Source organism: Ambystoma mexicanum, chromosome 5p, assembly GCF_040938575.1.
Source record: "Ambystoma mexicanum isolate Mex_15411 chromosome 5p, UKY_AmexF1_1, whole genome shotgun sequence".
Taxonomy (NCBI): Eukaryota; Metazoa; Chordata; class Amphibia; order Caudata; family Ambystomatidae; genus Ambystoma; species Ambystoma mexicanum.
This window is the reverse complement of record NC_090930.1, coordinates 164,573,042-164,599,445: the sequence shown is the minus strand read 5'-3', so window position 1 is coordinate 164,599,445 and position 26,404 is coordinate 164,573,042. Positions and strand designations below refer to the sequence as shown.

The window sequence follows — 26,404 nt, the reverse complement described above, 5'->3', positions numbered from 1 at the left end:
GGAGTAACTAGCAGGTTAAACGAATTTTTGGCAAATGAAAGCAAGGAAACTGCTGTTTTCACACGTGGAGAAATTTTGCAAATCGCGGCAAATTCGCGAGTGCGTTTTTCACGATTGCGGCAAAAGTGTAATGCGGTTCTAGGCTCATTGAAAAGCTAAGATGCTAAGCTTTCAGGGGAAAGTTACTGCAAGTTCCAAGTTCCTAGCACAAACGGTTACAGAGTTATGAACGATTTTGTGAAGGTTGTTTTTCGGATTTGAAAAACTTGCAGCTAAAAAATGACAGGTGACAGCTTTGCAAATGACAGGTGACAGTTAGGAGGCAGTTCTACTTAGATAAAAATAGATTGAATTATATTATTTTAACTAAGAGATTGGTTCTGCACAGTTCTGCTAGGTACTCACACTATATTTAGAAATAAAATGGGCCTCGCCACGGATCTGGTCAGGTTTTAGACTGGACTCTGGTCTGGTCTCGGCACTTCACAGTGATCTGGGTCAGCTCTCTGGTTCTGCTAACAGTGGTCTGGGTCAGCTCTGCTCTCTCTGGGTACAGCACTGCTTCTGGATCTTTCTGCACAGCTTTCTCTGGAGATTGATGGATTTGAAGTCTGGATCTCTGGATGTGGTATGGTCTGGCAGCATGCTCCGCAGCAAATGGAATTGAATGTCCCTATCTGTCCTGACTGTCTGCTTTTATGTGTTTTGAAAATGGGTGGAAAGGCTAGCTTCCTAGGCCCTACCCCTCTCCACTTGTCATTGGCCACTTCATCCTCTTCCCCTTGATTGGGGGAATGAAATGAAGTGTCATCATGATGAGGTCTGTTTATGGTACAGAGAACCCACCCCTGTCAAATTACACACAATCTATATTTTGACCCAAAAGACATATTTGCACATGTACACATTTGTTTAAAATTACATGCACCCATCACATATCACAGGAGGTTTACCCTGTCCAAATCTGCTCTTCCTGAGAGCTTGCATTGAGAAATGGCAACATATTTCACTTTTTGGTCAGGTTACCAATATCCGATTCTTACTCAAGTTTACCCAAATGTGTGCAAGGCATGCAGGCATTAATTGATGAAGTATCAGACTTTTAACATGCATACATTTTAAGTAATACCCTTTTAACTGCTAGCTTGGCCCCAGATCATGCCACCGGTTCTAAAAACCTCTTAAAATGTGGGCAGAAAAATCACAAGAATTATGGTATCATTTAAATAATTATGACAAGTCCGTACTATGAGTTATTCATCTTTTTCTAAAACCATATTCTGGCTACAGGGGTGTGTCTTTTCAGGTCACATGGTACCGAAACCAGTCTTTCCACTTTCTTCAAGCTCAGCCTCTGTCTCCAGTTTCTCCCCCCCCAGTTTCTGCCAAGAGGAAGCCATTTTTATTACCCCTGCAATAAACCATCTGCCTGGGCCCTGGAAGGCCCATTGTTCAAGAGGAAGCCATTTATGGCCACTTCAATAAACCCTCTGCCTGGGTCCTATGTTTAGTCTCTAGCAGTCCCTTGGTAATTCAATCAGAGAAGTGTCATATCCCTTTTGGTGGGAGCAGCAAAAGGCAGGTAGGCCTGGGAACACAGCTGTTGTGCAAGTCTCAACTCCTGTCGGGGGTAGCTGGTGGGCAGAATTCAGTTCCTTAAGCCAGGCCCCAGAAAATGGCACTTTTAGTTACCCAGTTTTCTGCATTCAAATAAAACTAACCATTTTTTACATATGCAGCTAAAATGCTGATTCTAAGTTTAAACTATGACATTTAAACAATTGCAACCTATGTGACACTCAAAAGTAGGCCACTCATTTCTTTTAAACATTTAGGTTTTTAGTGTCTTTCAGTCCAAATTTACTTAAACTGCTGAAATCCACAGCTCAGCCAGTCTTGTTATAAACCTTCAAGTCACTTCAGAATATAACTTTACATTGGATCCACCCCTCAGTAGGTCTTTCTTTAGCCTGCTTTCGGTTCATTTATTCAGTTTTACACAAAAAGAGAAAAAAGTCTGGTGTTGTTTTAAAACGCCGGCTTTCTGATAGTGGTGAGTACTGGTAATGCACCCATTTTTGGGATTTAAGAAAATGAATTCCCCACAATTCTAGGTTGCTTTTGGCAATCAGCATTGCCATTCCCAATGGTTTCAGGCTACTGTGTGGGTAGTCCAATGGTGGTTTTAGGCAGTGCCCTTCTGTGCCCATAACATCGGCAAAATGGGTGGCAGCCTATTCTTCATGCACTTCCCTGGGCATTTTCTGGGAATCTCTGGCCATCATGATGTTTTCCATGTCAGTACTGCACAGTTTTGAGGTAGGGCTTGGATGCGTGGATAAAAACATCCCACAGTAACAGGAAGTACCCTTGGCGGGACACCCAAAAAGAATGTAACAGTTTGCCTTGTTACCACAACGAACAGCATTTCAGGCCTGTGACAGGGGTACACACTCACACAAAGGCTAAGCACACAACCGATCCTCGATGGTACCATCCTCGACTGCACCTACAGTTAAGTCGAAATCCACGACTAAACCTGGAGAACCTACCTGTTCTGAACCATCTGTGCTTCTGCGTGCAGCGCATGGTTCGAAGTCTTCAACTTCTTGCTTTGCTCCTACTTCTAAATCTTCGAATGTTTCGGACAGGTCAAAACGCACGTTGACAACTAAAATCTACCCTAAATTAAGGGAGAACCTTTCCATAACATCTAAGCAAACTAACACCCATAGTACTGGGATCCTGGCATCCCCTCCTGCTTTATCACAAGGGTATGTACAGGCCTCTTCCACTGTCTCTGGCCTTACAGAGTCACCAAAGTCCTGTTGTAGATGAGGTCGTTTTTCCACTCCCTGAGACTCCTAATACAAGGACTTGGACAAGGAAGAAATTTGGACAGAGCATGGAGAAAGTGTCTGAATTTATTTATTTCTCTGACAGATTTCCTAAAAGATCTCTTCCCTTAGATGAGGAGCCTATGCCATTTAAATCACCATTCATCACCCTGTGATTCAAACTACCTCACTGTATCTAAACACACTTGATATTTTTCTTGAGGATCAATATGATTAGGATGATGATTTGTATTATATCGCAGACTAGTGAGACGACGTGCAGGATCCTTTTTTCCAGTGCCCTGACATATGGCTTAATGACGATGACCAGAGGTGTGGGCCTATACCTCCCACTTATGAGGCAGAGCCAGACAATATTTCTGCAGACGCACCTGTTGTGCAGCCTCAGAACGCCTCCCTGCTTGATGATCAGCTGCTGTACAGTAATGTTCTGAAAAAAGCAGCAGAATATTTTAAGTTACACACTCGGGAGGCGGTGCCTGACCCTGACTTTGAGTATATCCTTAAAGAGAAAAGCCAGTGAGTCAATCTATTCATTACTTCATTTCCTTAAGAAGCGGATTGCCTCTTCCCTGCTCACCCCTTACCTGACACAGGCAGTCAACCAGCAAGTTGAGGAAGTGTTTAGACCTGCTCCCTTGGATCCCCTTTACATTTGGGGACACTCTGTTCCTCCTGATACTCTATTTGTTACAACAACCAGGAAGCTTGCAGGAGTTACTGTCTTCAGCTGAAGCTCCTCCTGAATGTAAGAAGTTGTATGCCTTAGGCAAAAGGATCATATCTCCAGCGGCCGTATTGCCAATTTTAGTGACTCCAATGGGGTCTTGCACAAGATGGCCTGGAAAGTGTTTTTGAGCCAGCCAAGTCACAATTACTCACTATTGTTCAGGAGGGCAGACAAGTCACCCAAAATTTTATTTTTAAAAACACTTTAGATTCTGCTGGGACAGCTGCTGAGTCTTAGTTGAAGGAACTCCAATGAAAATCCAACAAACCTTATCTGCAGCGCAGGGCTTTTAACACCGCCAGTAATTTCGAAGCAGTCCTTTTCCAGACCTACACAAACCTCCTGCACCACAGGAGGTTCACACTGAGACTCCACTCCAGGATCGCCAAACACCTATCAAACCTCTTAACAATGAAGTTTTCGCCAGGGCAAAGGAAGAGGTAGTAATGGAGCCGTCAGAGGCTGCCCTGCCAATAAGTGACCCTCCAGTCCAGGTCCCCACCCATGCATCTCTGGTACGAAGTCTAATAACATGCTTCACCCATGCATGGCAGGGGATTACACATCAGACAAGTCAGTGCTCAAAACAGTGCCTGAGGGATACTGTATAGAGTTCCTCCAGAGACCTCGGTATCACCCGCCAAAGAATATGACCCAAGACAATCTTATTCAAGAAGTTGTTGAGGCCCTGTTGTAAAAGGGAGTGATAGAACCCGCCCCTGCTAATCAGGAAAATGAGGGTATCTATTCAATATACTTCCTCATACCCAAAAAGGATCTGACCATGCACCCTTTCTTAGATCTGCGTCCTGCAAACAAGTATGGCAAGCCTGAAAGGTTCAGGATGGCTACTCTGCAGGAGTTAATTCTACTGCAAAGGAAAAGAAAAATATCTAGACTGGTTAATAACAGGAGACGCACATCAAGCGTGTCTAGTGAACACCCAAAAGACTATAGACCTTCTTTTTCACCTGGGGTCCTGTTACGCTCACCTGGTCTCTGCAGAGGCCTTGGGGCATGGTTGCAGCCCTCCCTGAACTTCAATCACCCCCCTTCAGGCCTCTCCCTCAGTAGAAAAGCTGTGAGCCGTGGTACGTGGTGATACTGCTCCTGTGAATTAGGGAAGACAAGCTCTCCGTCCTGCTACTTCTGGCAGGGGCGCGTCGAATGGGATCTAGTTCCTTCACTGATACCTGATAAGGATTAGTCCAGTCCAGCTGCGACTATGCTTCTCCTTATGATTGGTAAGTCTTTCTTGAGCTCTTTTGATGCAGTTCGTTCAGTTTAATGTCTTTATATGTTGCTCCTATTTATGCCTGCAATGTCGTCTCTCTTCGGTTTTCTTCCCTTAGATGGAAATGCGGCCTCAATGCAGCTGTGAGACGCGAGACGCGGCCGGATGGAAGATGGATGCTACTGCAATGTTCGACAGCAGGTAAGTGATGGTTTAAGGAAAGTGCGAAGTATGGCAAAGCGCAACCTTAAACTGACTTTTTTTCGATGTCTAACCTTGTCTTCTGTTATTCCTTGAAGGCTCTGCTGTCGACGATGGAGCGTGTCGTGCTGAGGTGTCAAGATGAAGATTTTGGCATTCCGGAAAGTGTAAAGATGAATACCTGGTTCGCCGAAGAGATGTACAGGTAAGAACAGCTTCCCCCAGTTGGTAAGTGTGCTGGCAGGAAGCGGGATGTCTAGGAAGCAGAATCTTCAAAGGTAAGTCTGACCACTGGCGTCGTTGAGCGTTACCCTGCTTGCAAGTGCAGAATAACGCGAAGCGTCTGTCTTGAGGATCGGGGCAGCTAATATAGCTGAGATCGTGGGCACGCCCATTAGGGCCGGGTTACCAGCCACACCCTGCCACTCCTAGAGAGTGAGCATGTGCAAAGACAATCCATTAGCACCCACACCCAAGAATACACTTGGGGCTGCTTAATGGATGGAATGTTCAAGGTTAATGCATCTGAAGTGCTATGTCCATAGTAAAAGCTTTTTGGTGTCAAATGGATGTTCTTGTTTACTTTTGTTCACTAGCCTGGCGCCAGAGGCACCAGGACAGTGTCCACCCAGGTCTCCTGTGCATGCGACCCCTGCATGCCTGTGCCCCTGACTTCATAACCATGACAGGTTCTCTATCAACAAGCAGAAATCAAGCCTTGTCCCCAGCCAAGTAAAACAATTTCTGGGAGGTGTAATTCGGACCGAAGACGGGCTTGTCTTTCCCTCCAACAAGAGTCCAAAACATGTTCCAATTCTCTCAATATGTAGCCGGTCGTCTGATAGCTGTAAGGAAACCCACGTGTTTGATAGGAATGATGGCTTCCTCATTTTTCTGGTGCCACACGCCTGTCTGCGCATGTCCGAAGCAAGAGTGGCTCTCGAGCAATGGTGTGAAGCATGCGGTCAGTGGGACGATCTAGTAGTTGTCATGAAATGCAGACGTATCCTAATAGCACCAATGTGGGCTCGTCAGCTAATGTTCTCGCATCTCATGACAATGTCACTTTGCCCTCCATTGAAACTGCCTTGCCCCTACAACATGCTGTCCCAAGATCAAGAGACAAACTGCACCCATGCCCTCAAACTCTCAACTTAGCAGCTTGGCTTCTGAGGTCATAGAGTTCAGCTACCTAAAAGCTGTATGGCCATTCTTGAAGAGGCATGTAACCCAAATACCGGGCATTATTTCAGTTAATGGAAACGTTTTTTGTCATTTAGTGTGGTACTCGTAACATCCTTATGGACTGTTCGCCCACACACAGTCCTTTACCTAATTCACTTCTTAGACTCAGGATCAGTTTTTAACTCGCTAAATTAGGTCCACATGGCTGCCCTTTCTGCTTACAACACCTCTCAAAGCAAGATGTCTTGGTGGAAAGTCCCTGTAATCAATTCTTTTATAGAAGGGGTAGAAAGACTTCACCCCCTATTTGTTATCCAACTCCCAGATGGGACTTCAATGCCGACCATACTAAACTTAAGGACCCTCCTTTTGAGCCAATGCACAAGACTAGTCTTTAGGTTCAAACCTATAATACTACTTTCTGATAGCTATTCCGTTAGAAGGGTAAGTGTACTGCAAGCTCTCTCAGTTCAAGGCCCATTTGTTACCATTCATAAGTACAAAGTACGATTTGCACCTATATTCATCTCAAAATTCCATCTAAATCAATCCATACAACTTCAATCTTTCTTTCAAAATCCAACTAATTCAGTTGAAAGATGTCACCGTACACTAGATGTTAGGAGAGCAGTGATGTAGTACCTCAAAACTAAACCACTTTGGAAAACAGTTCAATTCTTTGTCTCCATGGGCACTGGTAGAGAAGGGAATGTGGCCTCTGTCGTCAATCTAAACCAGGATTCTTAACTGTATCCAGATGTGTTACACGGTCAGAGTATTACCTTTGATGTCTAAATCACATTCTCATCAAGGCACAGGAGCTACTGTAGCTTTCATTGCAAATATTCCTCTAGATGATATTTGCAAAGCGGCTTCCTGAAGTTCTAATCACACCTTGACACAACGTTACTGCTTAGATATTCATTCTAAGACTGAGCCTCAGGCGGTGTTAAGACATCTTTTTATTGCTGTTCCTTCAAACATCCGATCACCATCCTCTGGTACTGCTCGCTAGTCTATGCACAGCATGTGATTCTATGCAGATTTGCAAACATCAGAAAGCATCCATTACTTGCCGTAATCCTATTTCTGGTGGTTGTATCTGCTTAGATTTGCAAGCACCCTTCTTCCTCCTCTCTTGGAGTTGAAGGGACATAGACATCTTACACCTTCCTATCCTTCTGTACTCACTCACACATCCTCTTCAGGCTCCCTCTTGGCAGAACAAAAACTGGTGGGACCTCGATGCGTGAGGGATCATGGGAACACTACATGTCACAGTAGGAGTACTGTTACAGACACACCCAGATCGACGTCCCTTTTCGAACTTGGATACAAAGATGTAATACTCTGCGATTAACACCAGATGTTGGACTATATGCACAACATGTGAATCTAAGCAGATGCAAGTGCCAGAAATAAGATTATGGTAAGTAATGAATGTCTTGGAGTACCTGCCCTTTTTTGTTTTGCCCGTTCATGCTCTGCTCTCTCTCGATCTCGGCAAGACGCCTAAAACACTTTCCCCAAGCCTCCAACCCTCACCAAGCATTCTTCATTACCCTGCCCACATGCTGTCTGCTTCAAACTACTCAATGTACACCCTTTACATCATTTTACGTAACTTTCCATGTCTATTTGGAACTTGATTCTTGAATTGTGTAATGACAGACTTCCAGAACTGTAAAACCTTTCCACCAGCAATGCATCATGGGAGATGAAATACATTTTTTGGCTACAGGGGCACCCTGCTGTGCACTAAACATTTTGTTTGTAAAAACATTACTGGATGGATTTGTACCAAATCAACAAAAGATTTTCTTGGAGTGCTTTGTCACCGGCCTGTTCCTTATTTGGCACAAATCCATTGGGCTGTGCACATGAGCAAATATTTGACATTTTTCACTCTGAGAAAATGAATGGAAAAGTGAAAAACACATCATTTTTCTGACCCTTTACATCTTTTGAACCGTAACACGGATTTGCATGAAATCTTCCAGTCCTGGGGGAGGCCCGAATATTAGAATGTCAAACATTGTGCTGATCCGTCCTACGTCTCAAAATTTATCAACCATAGAAAGTTTGCTTTTCCTTTGTATGATGGGTTTCACCTTAACTAGAGGGTGGCTATGGCATATAAATCACATTAAGTTATTTATGAGGCCAGTAAATGTATCACACCATTGTGTCTTGGATCTGGATAATAAAAACAAAAGCAAGTGGATTGGTTAATTTACAGCTATTGTTCTGCGTTTCATTTTATTTTAAAGTGTTTTGCCATTCTCTGTGGTGACCTTTGTAATTCCTATGTTCTTTTTTAAAAGGAATGTAAAGCATAGTGGTGGCTTAATGATGACTGAAACATGGGTATTCATAAAGCATCCAGATGGTCTCCATTATGTTAATTACCTTGGTTTCATTGCCATCTACTCTTCTTGAAACTTATGTTGGAAAGTTAACGTTGTGCCTGAAATAGAATGGGATTTATGTAAGCATTCATGGTATATGCAAATCATCCCTATTTATGGTTTTGTTTTAGATGGCATATCAAGAGCTGGGTCTGCCTTATTCAACGAGATGAGAAATGCAGTGTTTGGGAAAGTAGCCCAGAATTCGATACGGAGGATAGCAAAGAATGTCTTCCTCCACCTCCATAACCTGGATTTGGGATTTCACTTGACCAGGCAGACTGGAGCACTCTCCAAAGCCATCGACCGAGGAACACGTGGAATCAGCTTCGTCCTCAGTGCTTTGGTCTTCAATCTGGGGCCCACCATGTTTGAAGTGGCCCTTGTCAGTAGCATTTTGGTGAGTTTGCTATTATGCAGTGTGATTTTTGCCAGTTGATGTTACTGTGAGGTTGGATTTTAGTATTTATAATGGGCTATACCAAAGACCAAATAACATTGAATTGCCTATAGGTGCACTGCGTAACAGTCAACCAAATGATTCTACGCATAGATGGATTGGTAGGTCTTTCAAAAGATAGAGATGGAGGGCAATAAACCAACTATAAGGGGGAAGAGCATTCCGGAGCAAGAGCCTCTGCTCTGATCTCCTGTCTTACATTTAACAGGTGGAATTGTCAGCAGGTGCTGTGCAATCGTGCGCAAGATTTTGATCAGAGCATAAGGGGATAGCTTATTAGATAAATAAAGTGGGGTCTGCCCACAAAGGCACTTAAGGACCAGACACAGATGTGGAACACCATGCAACTATATATGTATTATTTGTATAGCGCCAAACACAACAAGCATGTGGGCATCAGGATTCTTACCAAGACAAACAGTCATCATCCAGCCAAAGCGGGTCGCAGTAGTCTAGGAACCTGGAGGCTACATCAAATACTAAGCAAACAAGTGGGTTTCTAAGGCTGCTTTAACGGGGCCAGTGAGCGACAACACCTCCAGTCAGATGGTAGGGTGTTCCGGAGATTTGGTGCTGCACAATGGAAGGCGCTCTTAGCCTCTATTACGGCGCAGTCAACAGATTTGTGGCATTCAACCTTAATATCCTGCAAGCAGGTAGCCAGGAAATCCTTTCTGCCAGATACGCTGGACTGATCCCAAACAGGCCTTTATGCGTCAGTGAGAAGTTGAAATGAAATGCTCGCCTCCACTGGCAGCCAGTGAAGTGCTCTTCTGGCCTGAGATATGTGCTCTCTTCCCTAGACCTTCCACCAAATGTATTGCGCTGTTTTGAATAATTTGCCATTCAGATATTTCTTCCTTGCTAATTCCATGCGGCATGCTGCCACAATGGTCCAGTTTGGCTCCAATAATGGCTCTAGCAATGTTAGCACAGCTCTTTTTGTTTAGGAAGGGTTGCAATAGACTTAGTAGTTTGAGATGATAGGCAGATGTAGACACCATGATAATCATGTGCAATTTCATAGTCCGCTACATGTCTAAAACTCCTAGAGTTTTAACTTTCTGTAAAGTGGCAATGGTACAGCCAGCAATGATAAAGCTTTTGTATTCTGAACCCAACTTATTTATTGTCTTAACTGTGCCAGCAAGCATTATGTCTGTTTTTGTATGATTTGACTATTCCATTATGCACCATCCATTGCTGTATAGAAGAATAAACTTCATTGGTCTGTTCTGTATCTCTTTCATAGTCTCCTGAAATGGGGATTGGGCATTGCGTAACATCGGCATAATTGGTATACCTTATTCCCATGTGTCCAGCAACTCAAACAATAATTTGGTAAATATGTCACAGAGGTTAGGTGTTAGACATGACCCCTTTGGAGCACCATAGGAACATTAACTGCGTCTGCTACTGCAGAACCACTGAACACTCACTAAACGATCGGGCAAGAAAGATCTTAACCATTAACCACGATCAGTGAAAAGAAGGCATTGTTTAAAAGCCAATCAACAAGTATGGTATGATTAACTAAATTGAAGGCGGCAGGTAAGTCAAATAACATCAATAATGCAATGCTGACATTATCCATGACTTGCAAAATGTTGGCCTCCAAGTCCAGCAAGGTGTCTGAATCCCGATTGTCGTTTGCCCACTAAGTTGTTTTTAACCATATGTTCTTGTACCTGCAAATATGCCACATGGTAAAGAACATTGCTAATGGGTCTATAGTTGGAGGCAATATGAGGATCCATATTAGGTTTTTTTTTTTTTTTAGTAAGGGAACAACCTATACCTGTTTCATAAGGTCTGGCACATGGCCCTCAAGAAAGGATGTGTTGATATATCTAGTGATGTTCGGAATCGGAGATGGTGCATAAGCCTTAACCATGGCTGCTGGACAACCATCACCTGCAACAATGTCAATGACCATTGTCTCCAAAACAGCTCTAAACATAAACAACTCAGGCTTATCCAGCATAATTAAGGATGCATCAGCCTTTTGATCTCCTTCATTTTCTGCTCTTTATGCACGATGATCTATCTTTGATAAACTTTACTTCATTAGGCTTGCTTCCTTCAATGATGGCAAGGTTGTTTATTTGCTGCTATAGCAAAGGCTTTTCTATTTTCTGGAGTTCTAGCCTTGGACCTTATACCATAGGCCTTACGCTTAATAGTTTTCAAACTATGTATCTCTGGTGAATACATTGATTTTCTTTTCTTCATTGGTAAATGGCGGGTCTTAAGTGGGGCAATTTACTTTACAGGCTCTGACAATGTGGTCTGATATGCCAAAGCCAATTCATAAGAGGTCTTATAGTTATCCCAATTATACAGCAATGGAGCAATAGGTGGGGAGTGATTATATCAATAGTAATACTCTGGGCATTTCGAGACACGATGGTCATTTTAGTTTTTTTCTCTTTTATTTTTATACCCGCAAGGCTGACACAATCGTGAAATGAATGAAATTATGGGCAGAACAGGGGCAAGGGAAGAGATCAACTTCTATGCTAGTATTATAACTAACAAGCCAATCCAGAGTATTTCCATTTAAGTGAGCTGGTCATCGGACATGTTAAACAAAGCCCAATACCATCAAAGAAGACCACAGATAAGGCAATCGAGTCTGCCCTATTGGCCAAGCAAAGATTGAAATCACAACATAGAATAAATCTCAAACTGGGCTTGTGCAGCGGGAGCAGCATAGCAAGAAGTTGGTCATGAAAGTTGGGCATATATATAGTGGTCTATAAAGCAATGTCAACTAGACAATTGTATAAGGGTCTGTTAATATTAAGACATAATGTCACAACCCAGTGGACCCTGTAGCCTCACCGCATGCATATCCAGTCAGGATCTACAAATTAAAGCAACACCCTCACCTTTGCTCCGTTCCTGTCAACTCCCAAAACCAATACCCTACTGGTACAGCAAAGAGAGTGATGGACCGGCAGCCTTATGGAGCCAAGTTTCTGAGATGGCGAGTATATACATCTGATGGGCAAGAATATAATCTGCATTTTCTGTAGAATGTTTTACTATAGAACCCGTATTGAGCAATTCACACTTTATAGCATTAGTGTCAGCATACTTTAACTTAATGCACAAGGAGGGGCCAGATACAGTGTTTCAATGAACTGGGCGATTTGCTAGGGTAACTGATCAGTATATGGGTTATCATCATCAGACATCAGATAGTGCTTCATCTGAGCAGTGGCTTCATTTCCAGCATGTAAATATCCGCTAGAGACCTGAGCCAAGTGTGGGAACTAAAAGAATTTTACAAGAAAAAGTATTTTAATTGTGATCAAATTATCTTTTGTTTAATTATCTGGTGTGGGTTTAAATCCTGTAAGCATCAGCAACAGTGTCTCTAAACTTCTTCTCGTTTATTCTTTGCTGAAAACCAAACGATAGAGCAGTTTTCACTGGCTTTGCCAGATAGACTGTTTTAGACCTTTTTGTTGTGGAAGCAAAAATACTTGTCACAGATATCCACATTAAAAATATTGTGTAAAGTATGAGACTGACAATTAAATGAACATTACTAAAGACAATAGTTTGGGATTACATCCCCAAATCTGGCAAATTTTAATATAATCTGTTCTAGGAATTATCTTAATACAATTATTAACATGGTACTACTTGTCTCAACCATTTCTTAACAAAACAGTTACTTAACATTTTCTTTACAAAAGAAAAGACATGATATGATGGATGTTATTTTTGGAGTGCCTATACATAAGTGTTTCAAGGCGCGAAAAGGCAAGGGAGGGGAACAAAACGAGGACAAGACAGCGATCTTACTAGGCCAAGTAACATTGATATTGTGCATGTGCAGGGGGGAGGGAAGGGGAAAAGTGCCAGAGGAAGGGGAGGAGAAGTGCAAGGCATAGGATCAAGACATAGAAAAAAAAAGTGCCACCAGGGGTTAAGTGCAGACATCAAGTGTTGGATATGTGCAGGTAGGGGGACTGTAGGGTTGTAGATACCGCCCCAAGTGCAGGGTTGTCAGGAGGCAGTGCAGATGTGCAACTGGGAGGGCAGGGACCTGGGTCCGTGGTTCAAAGGGTTGCCAGGTAACCAGTGCAGTATCAGACAGGAGATCAGCAGGGAAGTGTGAGATAGAAAATGCAATTAGAAAAGTACTTAAATAATTTCAAAGTGTACCAGCAAGGTATCACTAAATATTGAGTTACTGTAGACTCCAGAAGCAATCGAGGTAGAAAATGCCGGCATATAGCTGAGTGAAAAAGGGGGGAGGCGGTGTCTGAAGAGCACCTCCTATTGGGCCACGTCACTGAACAACCACGTTAGGTTGACATGTGACATGCCTCCTATTGCTGGGGAGCCGATTGAGGAAGGCAACTGTAATTTGTTCTTTGAAAATAATTTGCCAGACAGGTGGCTCTTTTGCCCAAACGTGTTTAAGATGTCTGTCTAAATTTAAGTTTTTTTATTATTCCTTTGTTTGACACATACACGTAGGCAGACCTGTCAGTTGAATGAATCTGTTAACTAAAAATGTTATGGCTGAATTCAAGCCGAATTGATGAGTGTTGGCTTAAGTTGTGGTCACCAGTCAGCTTTTGTAACTTCTTGTTAACTCTTTTGTTTGTTTCTCACAAATTTTGAATCATGACAATTTGACAATTGCTTTTATGTTTCTCTTTGTGTAACCCTTTTTTGAGTACTCCTTTCTTGTATATTTCTCATTTTTGAACAGTTATTTTATATCTATATAAAATATTTCTCAAGTTTTTATGCACCCTGTGTTCATAATATTTTCTACAAAATAAACATGCTTTTTCAATCAGGAGACTACCTTGATTGCTTCTGGAGTTTACAGTAACTCAAAATTTAGTGATACCTTGCTGGTACACTTTGAAATCATTTAAGTACTTTTCTAATTGCATTTTCAGCAGTATGGATCCCCCATGTTTTTGTCTAAGTGTTTAGTCTCTTCATTACTGCTTTCTAGAAAACTCCCCCTCTCTTTGTGTACCAAGTGTGAGATAGAAGGTAGAAGCAAATAGGAAAGTCTTGAACTGCTTCCGTAACCGGAGATGGTTCTGGTCAAGTTTCAGAGACACAGGGAGGCTGTTCCAGAGGGAGGCGCCACCTGAAGAGAGAGATCTGCCCCCAACTCCTTGCTTAGAAAAGCGATTGACCCTCAAGGAGTTGGCGGCGGAGGAGCGAAGAGCTTGAAGGAAGATACTTCTGAAGAGAAAGCTGGAGATATGTTGGTCACAGGCCCCAGAAGGCCGTGTGGACAATGCAAAGGGTTTTGAATTTGATCCTTGCAGCCACTGGCATCCATGGAGAGATTTCAGTGCTGGAGGTAAACTATCCCTGGGCTTGAGGCCAAGGACAAGTCTTGCAGTCCTGTTCTGGATGAGTTGCAGAGGACGGAGAGTAGAGGCGGGTCGATTTTAAAAGAGACTGTTACAGAAGCCAAACCTGGAGAGAACCAGAGCTCTGGAGACAGTGAACTTCTGGGAAAGGAGAGGAAAACCAGTGCAGTATCAGACCTACTTCAATCCAGAGCTGCATGCTTAGCTGCTGTACTGTTAAGAAATCGAGTAGTTGAGGGCAAAATGTATTACATCTGAAGCTGCTGGACCGCTGTCAATAGCCCTTTACCTTTCATACAGATGCTTTTGCAAGCAGAAATGTAGGTTTACAATCTTTCAATGGGACAAAAATATAGAAAACACTGAATTTGCGATTAGTGCATATGCAGCGTCCAACAAATGCCAGAAAAAAGCCACGTGCCCCTATGCTTTATATATCCCATTTGAATATTTGCTCATACAGTTGGCCATCTCCACTATAAAAACGACACTGTCAAGCAACCTTTACACATTAGAAAAAGGCTCAATTGAAGGGATTGAACCATATTGCTTAATCCTATTCCTTCGACTATATACTTTGCAGCACGTAGCATACCTTAGCTCAGGAATTCTCCGTAAAGAATCAGGATCACCCACATTCTGATGACCAGTTTCTCTTTCTTGCACTGTCTACTAATCACATGCCTTCCTTCTAGGACCTAATTACAATTCTCTAAGTTACCATATCATTTGACAAGAGCACCCTTGGTCCAAAAGGTCATATTTTGCCTTGAAACTGATATTCAGAAAGCAACAAACAATAGAACGGTAATTCTCTAACTGTGCCCAGACCATCTGGAACTCTCCTCCAACTGGGTAGTTTGAGTACTGCCTTGTCCTAGAGTTCATTTCATGACTTTAAGCGGTCTTCCTAAGGATGTATCCACCTCACCGTGGTCTATGTATGTATTTAGGCTCTTAGCTTTTTGTCACACAAGCCTAGCTGTGAAGCACAGAGCACTGTACAACAAGGGGATACAGCAGTAATATGGGACAACAATATGTATATAAATAAGGTAGAGATTTCAGGGTATGGTTATAGCTTGGATTGGTGTATAGGGAGGGTATACAGAGGGTTACAGGTCGTGTCGCTGATGTCCGTCAGAGACTGCCGTCGAGCGTCGATTCCTGTCACGACCTTTATCTTAGGTGTCCCAGCCCCCATCAAGTCATTAGCCTACTCATACATACAGGCCACAAAACCCTCTCATAGGCCTTCACATTCCTGCATCACCAGACACAAGAAGAAATCCGGACTCAGTTGGGCCAGAGCATGGCGCATCTGGAACCAACTATGGCCATCAACTCTTGAAGAATAATCCAACATGGAGGAGGAACAAGTATCAAGGCACTGAAAGCAGCGGGCTAGTTGTTATCTCAGCCCTGGGTGTGGCTGGCTATATAAGCCACACCCAGGCAAGAGCCCACGCTTCGCGTTGCTACTGTTGTGAACAGCAGACGCTCACCGCTGACCTGGAGCATATTGCATGCTCATAATAATCCAGTTTCGTTCGGCGGACTTCTCCGCAACAATACTTACCTGTGACCCGCTCCGATGGACAGCTCAACTGTTACCAGCATCGGAGCTCCGGCAGCATCTCCCGCCTTCCACAACACAGCTGACCACGGCTCAGCAGTGGCCCCTCCTCAGCATCGGGCCTGCACCTCTGCCTTCCACAGCACAGCTAACCGCGGCTCAGCAGTGGCCCCTCCTCAGCATCGGGCCCGCGCCTCTGCCTGGAAACACATGCCAGCTGTTCGCAGTGCCGCGCGGCCCCTCCTCTGCACCCGGCCGGCGCTTCTGCCACCCGAATCGGCGGATCAGCTGTTCTCCTGGCTCCAGTTATCAGCTCATCCACAGGCCGCTCCGATTCAGCTCCGCTGCATCTGTAAAAGAAGAGAACACAATTTTTCAGCAAGACAAGGGAAGGTACCCAGATAAAGACTTTACTCTAAGAAAGACTGCAAATTAAGAACTCTCGGAGGAATAAGACTGAAGTTCCTTATAACAATTACAGGATTGTCTCCTAAGGCAAAGACAATCTAAGCCACAGCATTTCTGGGCTTCAAGAGGATCAGTGAAGTAACTGGCCCTAACGGACAATTGCACCCCTGCTGAGTCTCAGAAAAAGCAGGATGGAGAGCCTCTCTTCATTGCATACAAGGTGAGCACACGCACATATTTTTTATTTTAAAATTTGTTTATTGGCATTTTGTTATATTCACAAACACTGCACCTCTTTCTGGTGCCAGCTTCAGTATCAATAAACAAGTCTGCATACTTACAGCAACATGTTAAACAATAAGTTCAAACAACAATGAACAGTAACTGTCTCCGGTGTCGAGCCAAGTCCAGTTTCACTGATGACCGACAGGGCGGATGCTCCTGTCGTGGGAAGGGGGAGGGGGGACATGGACCAGACCAGGAGGTCATTGTGTCTCACGATGGACCTATTGAAGCTGGTGTCTTTTTTCCGCAGTGGTCGGGTGTGCTTCCTGCGGGTTATTCAAGGAGGTTTATCATCAGGGGAGTGGAACAGTTTTGTCATGGTATCTTTCCATGCAACCAGCGCCATACTCGAGTCTTCAGTAGACCTGGTTACGCTCTCTTCCCAAGCCTTTGTTTCGGCGTTCGCCCATTTCTCAAGTTCTTTACGCCACACTGTGAAAATCGGACCTGCGGGTTTTTTCCATGACATAGCCATAGTCCTTTTCGCCATTATGCATGCCAAATCCATTAGTTTGACTGAATGTTTGAGTTTAGCTAACCTACGATAGGTGCCCAGGAGACACTCATGTGGGGTCCATTCGTACCTGATGTGACCCGCCTCCTCGCACATTTGTTTTATTTTGGACCAGAAAGTCTGGGTCTTGGGGCAGGTCCATAGCATGTGGATTAAGTCCGCGTGATCAGCTCCGCACCAAGTGCAGTTTGGCGGCACATTGTTGTTGAATTTGGCCAATCTACTCGGGGTCAGATAGGTGCGGTATAACACGTTGATCTGGATCAGTCAAAATCGGTGATTTCTAGAGACCTCTCCAGAGAATGACAGTGCCCTGTCCCATTCGCTCTCTGTTAGTTCCCGCCCTATATCAGTTTCCCATGTGGACCGTAGTTCTGCGCTTCGGGGGTTAGGTGTATCACTTAGATGGCCATATATTTGGGACACCACTCTTCCACCCTCTCCCAAACTATAAAGCAGCGTTATAAAGGGGTTCATGTCTGGTTCCTCTGGCCAATTTTCCCAATTCGTTCGGGCAAACAGTCTTCCAATACCATAGGTATTGACTGGAGGGAATATCATACTCCGCCTGTAACTCGGAGAACTCCCGAAAGGTCCCCCCTTCATACAGGTCTCCCCATGTGTAGATTCCTTTTCCCTCCCATAGCCTGACACTATTTAGATCGGTATCCGTCTTATTCAGCCCCGAGAGTAGTGGCATTTCCGGGGAATATGTTTGCTTTAGTTTCATAATCACGGAGGTTCTGTACCATATTTTCCTACCCAGGGTCACCAGGAAGGGTGGGTTGCTTATCAGGGTCTGAGGGCCCCAGATCAATTCCTTTAAGCGTAACGGGGAGATCATGGACTGCAACAGAGGGGTCTCTGAAGTGACCTCGTCTGCTAACCATTTTGATACAAAGCCCAACTGGGCGGCCAGGTAGTATTTCTCTAAATTAGGCAGTTGGATCCCACCCGATTTGTATCGTACGACTAATGTGGACAGGGCCACCCGGTGCCTGCACCTCCCCCATAGGAAATCCCGGATTATTGTATCCAGCAAACAGAAGAAAGGTTTCGTAATATAGAAGTGCACATTTTGGAACACATACAGGAACCTGGGGAGGACAATCATTTTGACTCTGGAGGCCCTGCCCATCATGGATAAATGCAGCTTAAACCAGAACCCCATGGACTTACGTAGCGCTGGGATCTCCGCTCTAGTGTTATGATCGTGCATTAGTTCTGGGGTGTGTAGAATCTGAATCCCAAGGTATCGGAATGAAGTGGTCTGCCAGGTTATGCCCACCAGAGGAAGTTCCGTAATGGCCTTTCCCTTCTGTCCCGCGAGCGGGAACAAGCAGGACTTGGCTCTGCTGAATTTTATGCCCGAGACCTTGGCGTAATTGTCTAAAACGTCCAGCATTGTTGGTACATTGAGAAGGGGATTATTGACATATATCAGCACATCATCGGCATATAAGGAGATGATGTGGTCTACCCCTCCAACCCGAATGCCTGCATCGAAGAATTGCTGCCTAAAAAAGAGAGCGATGGGCTCCAGGCCCAGTATATACAGAATGGGTGAGAGTGGGCACCCCAGCCTGGTGCCTCTGCGGATGTCCCACGACTCTGATGCATATCTCCCAGATTTTACTCGAGCCCTTGGTCCATTGTACAATATTTTGATCCATCTAATGAACCCCTGACCGAAACCAAACCGCTCCAGGACCACCACTAGCCACTCCCAATATATTCAATTAAATGCTTTAATAGCATCTAAGGACAGTAGTGCATAGCATTCTTTGCTTGTGTTGGTATGGGTTATTATATGTTGGAGCCTACGCAGGTTCATGGTCGTATTACGACCTGGTACAAAACCATTTTGGTCCTCATGCACTAAGTCTCCAATTACTCTGGCTAGTCGGTTGGCTAGGATTGTCGTAAGTATTTTAACATCGTAATTTATCATCGCAATCGGGCGGTAAGAGTCGCACCTATCTGTGGGTTTAAGTATGGGGACCACCAAAGTTTCTCTCATGCTAACGGGGAGGTTCCCACATTCATAGGATTCTCGGAAGACTTCACGCAATAGTGGCGTCAAGGAGGGTTCAAATGCCTTGTAAAACTGTGGGCAACCCATCGCTGCCCGGGGTCTTACACGTCGCCAGGGATCTAATTGCCTCCGTAATGTCATCGGGTGTGATGTCCCCATCTAAAGCCTCAGAACATGCAGGGGTTAATTTGGGTAAGCATATCTCATCTAAAGTGTCCTGTATTTGATCTCGGGGGAATCTGGCCCGCATGGGAATATAATTGTTCGTAGAAATTCTTAAAGGTGTCATTGACACCCTGTTGAGTGTTGTGAGTTTCATCGAGTTGGTCTTTCAATACAGTGGTTATATGTCTGGCGTGTTCTTTTTTGCAAAGCCAAGCTAACAGTCGGCCGGGTTTGTCTGCCTCGGCGTGTGTCCTATTGGTTCTAGTAATAAAATCGAATTTTGATAGCCTGTTCCATGCATCGTTGCAGTTCTCCCTCAAAGTTCTAAGATCATCTTCTCTCTGTGGGGTGTCTATCGGGGCTGCCTCCAGTGCCGTGATTTTCAATTCTCCCTCGTCTAGCTCGCTGCGCATAAGTCTCCTAATACCGCCCGCTTTAGCAATGACTTCCCCCCCGCACCACTACCTTCAGGGCGTCCCATAGCGTGCTGACGTGTTCTACACTCCCAGTGTTTTCGGTTATGAAATTGTCTATGGACTCGTGTAGCTCATCCTTAAACGCCTGGTCCCCAAGGCCTCCGCAGGCATCCTCCACATGGGGATGGGTGGTCTCGGGCCGGTCTGATTCCATTCAATTAACAGTGACGAATGATCTGAAATAGTTCTTCCCAGATATTGCGCACTCCCCATCTGAGGTAAATGTTCCCTGCCCACGAAGAGGTAATCTAGCCGGGTATGGAGGGCATGTGGAGACGAGTAAAACAAGTAACCTCTCTCACCTGGATGCAGCTGCCGCCAGACGTCCGCCAGGTCCAAATCATTGGTCGTGGTTTTCAGGGATGTGGTGGCCGTTGAAGGGCCCTTCGTTGTGGGGCTGGACCTGTCTAGCATTGGATCATGGACGCAGTTAAAGTCCCCTCCCCATAAAAAGAAGGCATCTCTGTACTGTAGCATTTTGGAGCTCAGATCTTTCAGGTGTAGTGGGATATTGTTGTTGGGGAAGTATGAGTTCACTATACACGCTTCCCTTTGTTCAAGTGTCCCCCATAGTACCACATATATGCCTTCAGGATCCTTATCCATTTTTGTGAGTTGAAAAGGTACGTGGGGGCCGATCCAGGTGTAGACCCCTCTTGCAAATCTGGAATAGGAAGCCCCAAAACCCTGTCCCACCGAGTGTTCGTTGAGCTTCGCCTTCAACTCGGCAGAGCAATGTGTCTCTTGTAGTAGAGCAATGTCCACCTTCTTCCGCTGCAGGTAGGACTTGATTCTGTTTCTGCGGAGATATGTGCCCAGGCCCCGCACATTCCATGTCATTATCTTAATTTGTACAACCATGGTGGTCTCTTAGGGGGTCTGGGAGCAATCCCACTCCTGCAAGGGCTGTATGCTGATGCGGCTGTGTCCCCATCACTCCCCATTTGTAATAGGCTTAGGTCCAATATCTTCAGTGTTTCCGTCCTCTCGTCCCTTGTCGTAGGCTTAACCATCGGAGACTTACGAACCTTCACATCCTCCAACATGGAGGATGCATTAACCAAAAAACAAAACAAGTAACTGCCCCCAGCAGTCGTTTTGAACTCACGACGCTCAGGGGCTCCCGAGCCTCGGGGGCCTCGCCAGGCCTTTCGGTACGGGTGGTGTGTAGGCATTTGGCCTGCACTGTTCTAGGCGTGGTGGGTCGTTGACGGTCTCGCGCTTGGGCCTTCGTGCTCCTGCCCAATCAAGACTTCAGCTTGTTGCAGCTTTAAGTGATGTTTCGCTGACCTTATCTCCAGCTTGTTGGTACGGTCCCTTCCATAGATTCAGTCATTCCTTAGTCATATGGACCCCTTCTCAGGTTCTTCGGTGTCGTCGCCAGGTTATTATGCTCAAGCCACATATTAGCTGCAGCTGGGGTTTCTAGGAAGACTGCCTTCCCTTTATATAGTATCTTAAGTCTCGCCGGATACAACATGTATTTCAGGTTGAGTTTCCGTAACCTGGCATTTATAGGTATGAAGGAATTCCGCGATTGTTGCACCGTGGGGGTGTAGTCTGGATATATAACTATTACGGAGCCATTCCTCTTTATCACCCCTCCTTCTCTTGAGAACCGTAATATCACCTCCCTGTCACGGAAATTCAGAATTTTTGCAATTATCAGGCGTGGGTATGAGCCCGGCGGCGGTCTTTTCTGGAGGGATCTGTGGGCCCGCTCCACTGAGAACCCCTGGGTAAGTGAGCCTGCCCCAATTTCTTGAATCAGCAGCGTTTCGATGAATTCGGTGGGGTTTGGGCCTTCCATGTCCTCCGGATCCCCGAGGATATGGACATTGCTGCGGCGGGCCCCACCCTCCGCGTCCTCTGAGCGGGATTCTAGTCTAGCCACTGTCCGTTCCAGTTCCTGGACTTTCGCCTTTAGCTCCCATGTGTCTTTGCTGGTTTCTTGCAGGGACGTTTCAGTTCTAGTTACCCTTTCCGTCAGGTTGCGGGCATCTTGTCTCATCAGTTGTATATCTGACCTGATTTCTCCGATCATGCCTTCCATAGATGTGCGTAGCGCTGCAATTGCCTGCAAGATTTGAGCGTCTCGGGGGTCCAACGCCCAGGGTGGCGGGTCCGCAGCCGGGGTTGCTTCCTGCGGTAGTTGCTGCCTCGGGAATGCAGTTGTGAAAGCGTCCATCGTGGCGGCCTTCGATCTGTTCTTAGGAGGCGACATGGCCCCGTTGGAGGGTTCCAGATGGACAGGGCGGGCTGCCGGTCTTAATCCTAATCCCAGTTCCGCTGTCTGCCCTCCAGGTGCGAGGTAAGGGCCCAGTTGTATATGATAGGGAACCCTGTGCTGTGTCGAGCCTTTCGGGACTGCTCGTGTACCTGCCTGTCCCCGCTCCTCAGCCGCCAGCAATCTTGGCGCCCCAGTCGACTGACTCCGGTCACCTCGATCTTCTTCGCCTCACAGCGCCGAAGGGGTAGGCTTTTTTCCTTCCGTTCGTCTCGTCTTCGCTCCAGCTCCTCGGCAGTCTTCCGTCGGGGTCGCTCTCCCCCGTGGGGTCTCAGCCCAGGACTCCCCGTCTCTGCTGTGCGTCTCGATCCGGAGGGCAAACGTTCACAATCTCATCTGCTTCCGCCGAGTCTGGCCCTCGCGGTCCTCCGCCGCCATCTTGGATGCCATAGGGGAGCTTTTTCAAACGCTCAGTTATCCTCTTTGCCAGCTCCGATTTCCACTGGGATTTCGGCCGCGTGGAGCAATAAGGTTCCTCCACGTGCCTCTTAATTTTTTATAGTTGCTATTTCGATTCTGCGACCGTAGTGTCGGCGGCTTCAGGATCTTGGGCAGGAGCACGGCAGATTCGCGGATTCACACCATGCGTGCAGACCACGCCCCTCAGCACACGCACATATTAGGGGTGGGGGTTTGGGAGCAGCGCACAGGGAGTTCTTAGCGATTTCAGGCCCCTAATCTCATAGCTTCTCAAACTTGTTCCCACAGAATAATCCTAACAGAGAAGTAACCTGAGGAAGGTGTTACGCTGAGGATCCGGATACCCCCGCAGAGACAAGGTGGGCGTAACAATGCCATCCGCAGTATAAAGGGCTTGAGCCGCCTTTGTTGGCTTCAGTTCTGTTTTTCCGATAGCTTTCGCTTCGTGTCACAAAAACGGTGCTTCAGTTCTTCGAACTATGTCTTGCTCATCGAATCCTGCCATGCCCAAAACTGGCTTTAAGAAATGCGGGAAGAAGTCAATCACCGACCCCCATCGAGTTTGCCTCTGGTTCTTGGCTGCAGACTATCGGGTTGACGAGTGCGGTTCCTCTCAAGCACTGGCCAACAAAGCTCTCAAGGAATGTAGAGGTAAATTGGCGGTGGGGTAGGAATCCTCAGTCGTCTTTGAGAGAAAAAAGAAAGATTTGGCTGTGTCGAGTGATAAATTGCAACACAAATTGAAGAAATCGAGGTCAAGGAGTCGGTCTAGGAAGTAGCCTTAAAAATAAAATAGAAGTAAAGGCATCACTGATCTCCCTCATACTCTTCTTCGTCCGATACAGGGGTTATCACCTGCCCTTCAAAGCATGATTCCCTTAGAAAGTGGGAGGATTTTAGAGCCTCGATGATGAGAATCATTGAGAATGCGGTCCAGACCCCCTCGAAAAAATCTTGTGAAGACCATGCCCCAGCTTATTCTAAAAGTGACAGAGGGAGGTCAAAGAGCAAACGGACAAAAACCAGCAAAACATTGAGGGAAACCTCTCCGATACCTCATTCAAGTAAATCACACCTACGAGTGCATAAACCGGAGGCAACACCCGACAAAATGGAACCAAGTGCCCAACCGCCATTAAAGGCGGTGTCGAATGTTTCCTTTACACCTCTGTCGAAGGCCTACCCGACGCCAGTATCAAAGGTGTGGACAGTTCACGCGGCAATGCTTTAATCGGGGTCTCATTCGACGGTGTCGAAGGCTGCGTCGTTAACATCAACACCTTTGTCGAAGTCAACTCCAATTCCGGCACTCAAATCGACTTCTTTGTCGAAGCCAAGGTCTATGCCCATTGAATCACCAAGTAAATGCTTTCATCCTGAGTCTAGACAGGATTTTTTCAAATCATCTTCCATTTTTGAAGAGCAATCCTCTGAAGAGGACATCTCTCCTTCTGGTGTTAGATTTGGGACAAAAGATGTTCCCGAGCAGTTAGTTGATCCTCACTCTAAGATGGCTTGACCTGTATGAGTGTCTATAGACAGAAAGTGGTCTGGACACGTCTCCTGAGTTGGAATTTGAAAGACTTGACCCAGCTGATCACGCAGACTCAGGATATAGTAGACTTATGAATAAGGTTCTTGAGTTCATGCGGTGTAACTGAACTTCCCTTAGTTACCACCAGGATGACATGACGGACATTCTCTCTGAGGGTCCTCAAAATGATCCTGTCCTTCCCTTTCACATAGCTCTGCAAAAGAAGGTGATGGATGCATGGGAAGCCCCTGAATCTGGGCCTGCGATAAATAGAAAATTCACGAGCAAATACAGGCCCTCTTCTGATTCTGAATACTTAACAAAAATTACATCACCTAAAAGTTTAGTGGTCCAAGCAGCCACTAGACAGTCAACATACCCTACAATTCCCCCAGATAGGGATGATAAAAAGATTGATGCATGGTCTCGCAAGATTTTCTCTTCGGGAAGCATGGCTTTAAAATCGCCGAATGTGACTTGTACCCTTGCATGATTCACATACACCCTGTGACTTGTACCCTTGTATGATTCACATACACCCTGTGGGATTGAATGACGGCGGCAGCTGAACATATTCCTGATGGCGAGGAGTGAGAAGGTTTTCTTGTGATTGTGAAAGATGGAAAGGAGGCTATGGGGGAATGCCTTCAAACAGGACTGGACACTGCTGACAGCATCAGTAGGTCCATGGCATCCAGCACAGTGCTATGCAGATTTGCGTGGCTGAGGAAGTCTGGCTTTTCACCGGACGTGCAGGCCAGGCTACTTAATATACCATTTGACGGCTTGAGGTTGTTCGGCAGCAAGGTGGACGAAAGTTTAGAAAAGCTGCAGACCTCCAAAAGCGGCAGCTAAGTCACTTAGCGCTTCTATAAAACAACCTCAACAACACTCTTACTCAGGCTCATCTTCCTGGAGGTGTCGTCCCTTTCGATTCTACTCCTCATTTGGGATAGGGAAGGGACAGGCTAGTCAAAGGACAGCAAAGGAAATTCCCTCGTGGTGGAAGAGGAAAAAGTGTTATTCCAGCCCCAGCAGCGACAACTGTCCCCGCAGCCGCTTCCGCAGCCGCCGCAAAGCCACTCTGAGGTCTTGACCCACAAGACCCCGGTGGCAGGCAGGATGTGTCTGCATTTGAATGAATGGCGGATCATTACTTCAGATGCTTGGGCCCTGGAAACAGTAGCCCAAGGTTACTGCCTTCCCTTTCAAAAAAGTCCTCAGGATCATCCACCGGGATACAACGTTGCCAAAATTCCAGATCCGCTCCTGTTGCAGGAAATTTTAATCCTACTAGAGAAAGGTGCAATAGAACATGTACCTGTAGCGGAAAGGAACAATGGTTGATACTCCCCATACTTTCTCCTACCGAAAAAGGACGGAGTTTTGAGACCCATCTTGCACTTGAGAAACTTGAACAAGTTCCTCAGGAAGGACAAGTTCAAGATGGTCACACTTTCTCAGATCCTTCTGGCTCTTCAACTCTGGATTGGTTGGTATCATTGGACCTTCAGGATGCTTACTATCATGTGCCGATCCATCTCAAGCACAGGAAGTACCCAAGGTCCGCGATTGGCAATTCTCACTATCAATTTCGAGTTCTGCCATTCGGGTTGACCTCCACCCGAAGGGTCTTCACCAAGCTGATGGCGGTAGTGGCAGCGAGTCTCGGGAGAGATGGGATTCATGTCTACCCTTACTTGGATGATTGGTTAATCAGGGCACAGTCATCCGAACAAGCCCGGGAACATCTGAACATGACATGCCACTTCCTACACAGACTGGGCTTCTTCCTCAATTACAAGAAGTCAAAATATGATACAATTCCAAAGACTCCAATTCATCGGAGCAGTCCTGTATACTTCCTCAGGCAAAACCTCGCCTCTCGAGATGAGAGCTCATCACATTCTGCAGATGGTAGCAAAGTTCCAGAATGCCCAGCATTTGCGGGTCTTCAATTTTCTGAGGTTGTTCGGCCTCATGGTATCCTGCATTTTTATGGTGACAGAGGCCCGATTGAGAATGAGATCCCTTCAATTGGCCCTGAAGACTCAATGGTCCCAATTTTTGGGGGATAATGTCCGATCTTTTGCAAGTTCCGGCCAGAGTGGCACAAAATATTCTATGGTGGGCTTGCAAGGAAAATATCCTCAAAGGACAATCGTTTTGGCAACCATGGCCGGAGATAACAGTAGTGACGGACGCCTCACTCACGGGGTGGGGAGCCCACACCAATGATCTGACAATCAGTGGTCGTTGGTCTCC

The 26,404-nt window shown here is 45.7% G+C and overlaps 1 protein-coding gene across 1 annotated transcript in view; it reads left to right on the top strand.

Moving 5' to 3' along the window:
* ABCB7 (ATP binding cassette subfamily B member 7) overlaps positions 1-26,404 on the top strand; it is a 1,379,199-nt gene that overhangs the window by 696,025 nt on the left and 656,770 nt on the right. The window contains exon 6 of the mRNA XM_069612580.1: positions 8,748-9,016. Coding sequence (XP_069468681.1) covers positions 8,748-9,016 — 269 coding nt within the window. The remainder of the gene's footprint in view (positions 1-8,747; positions 9,017-26,404) is intronic.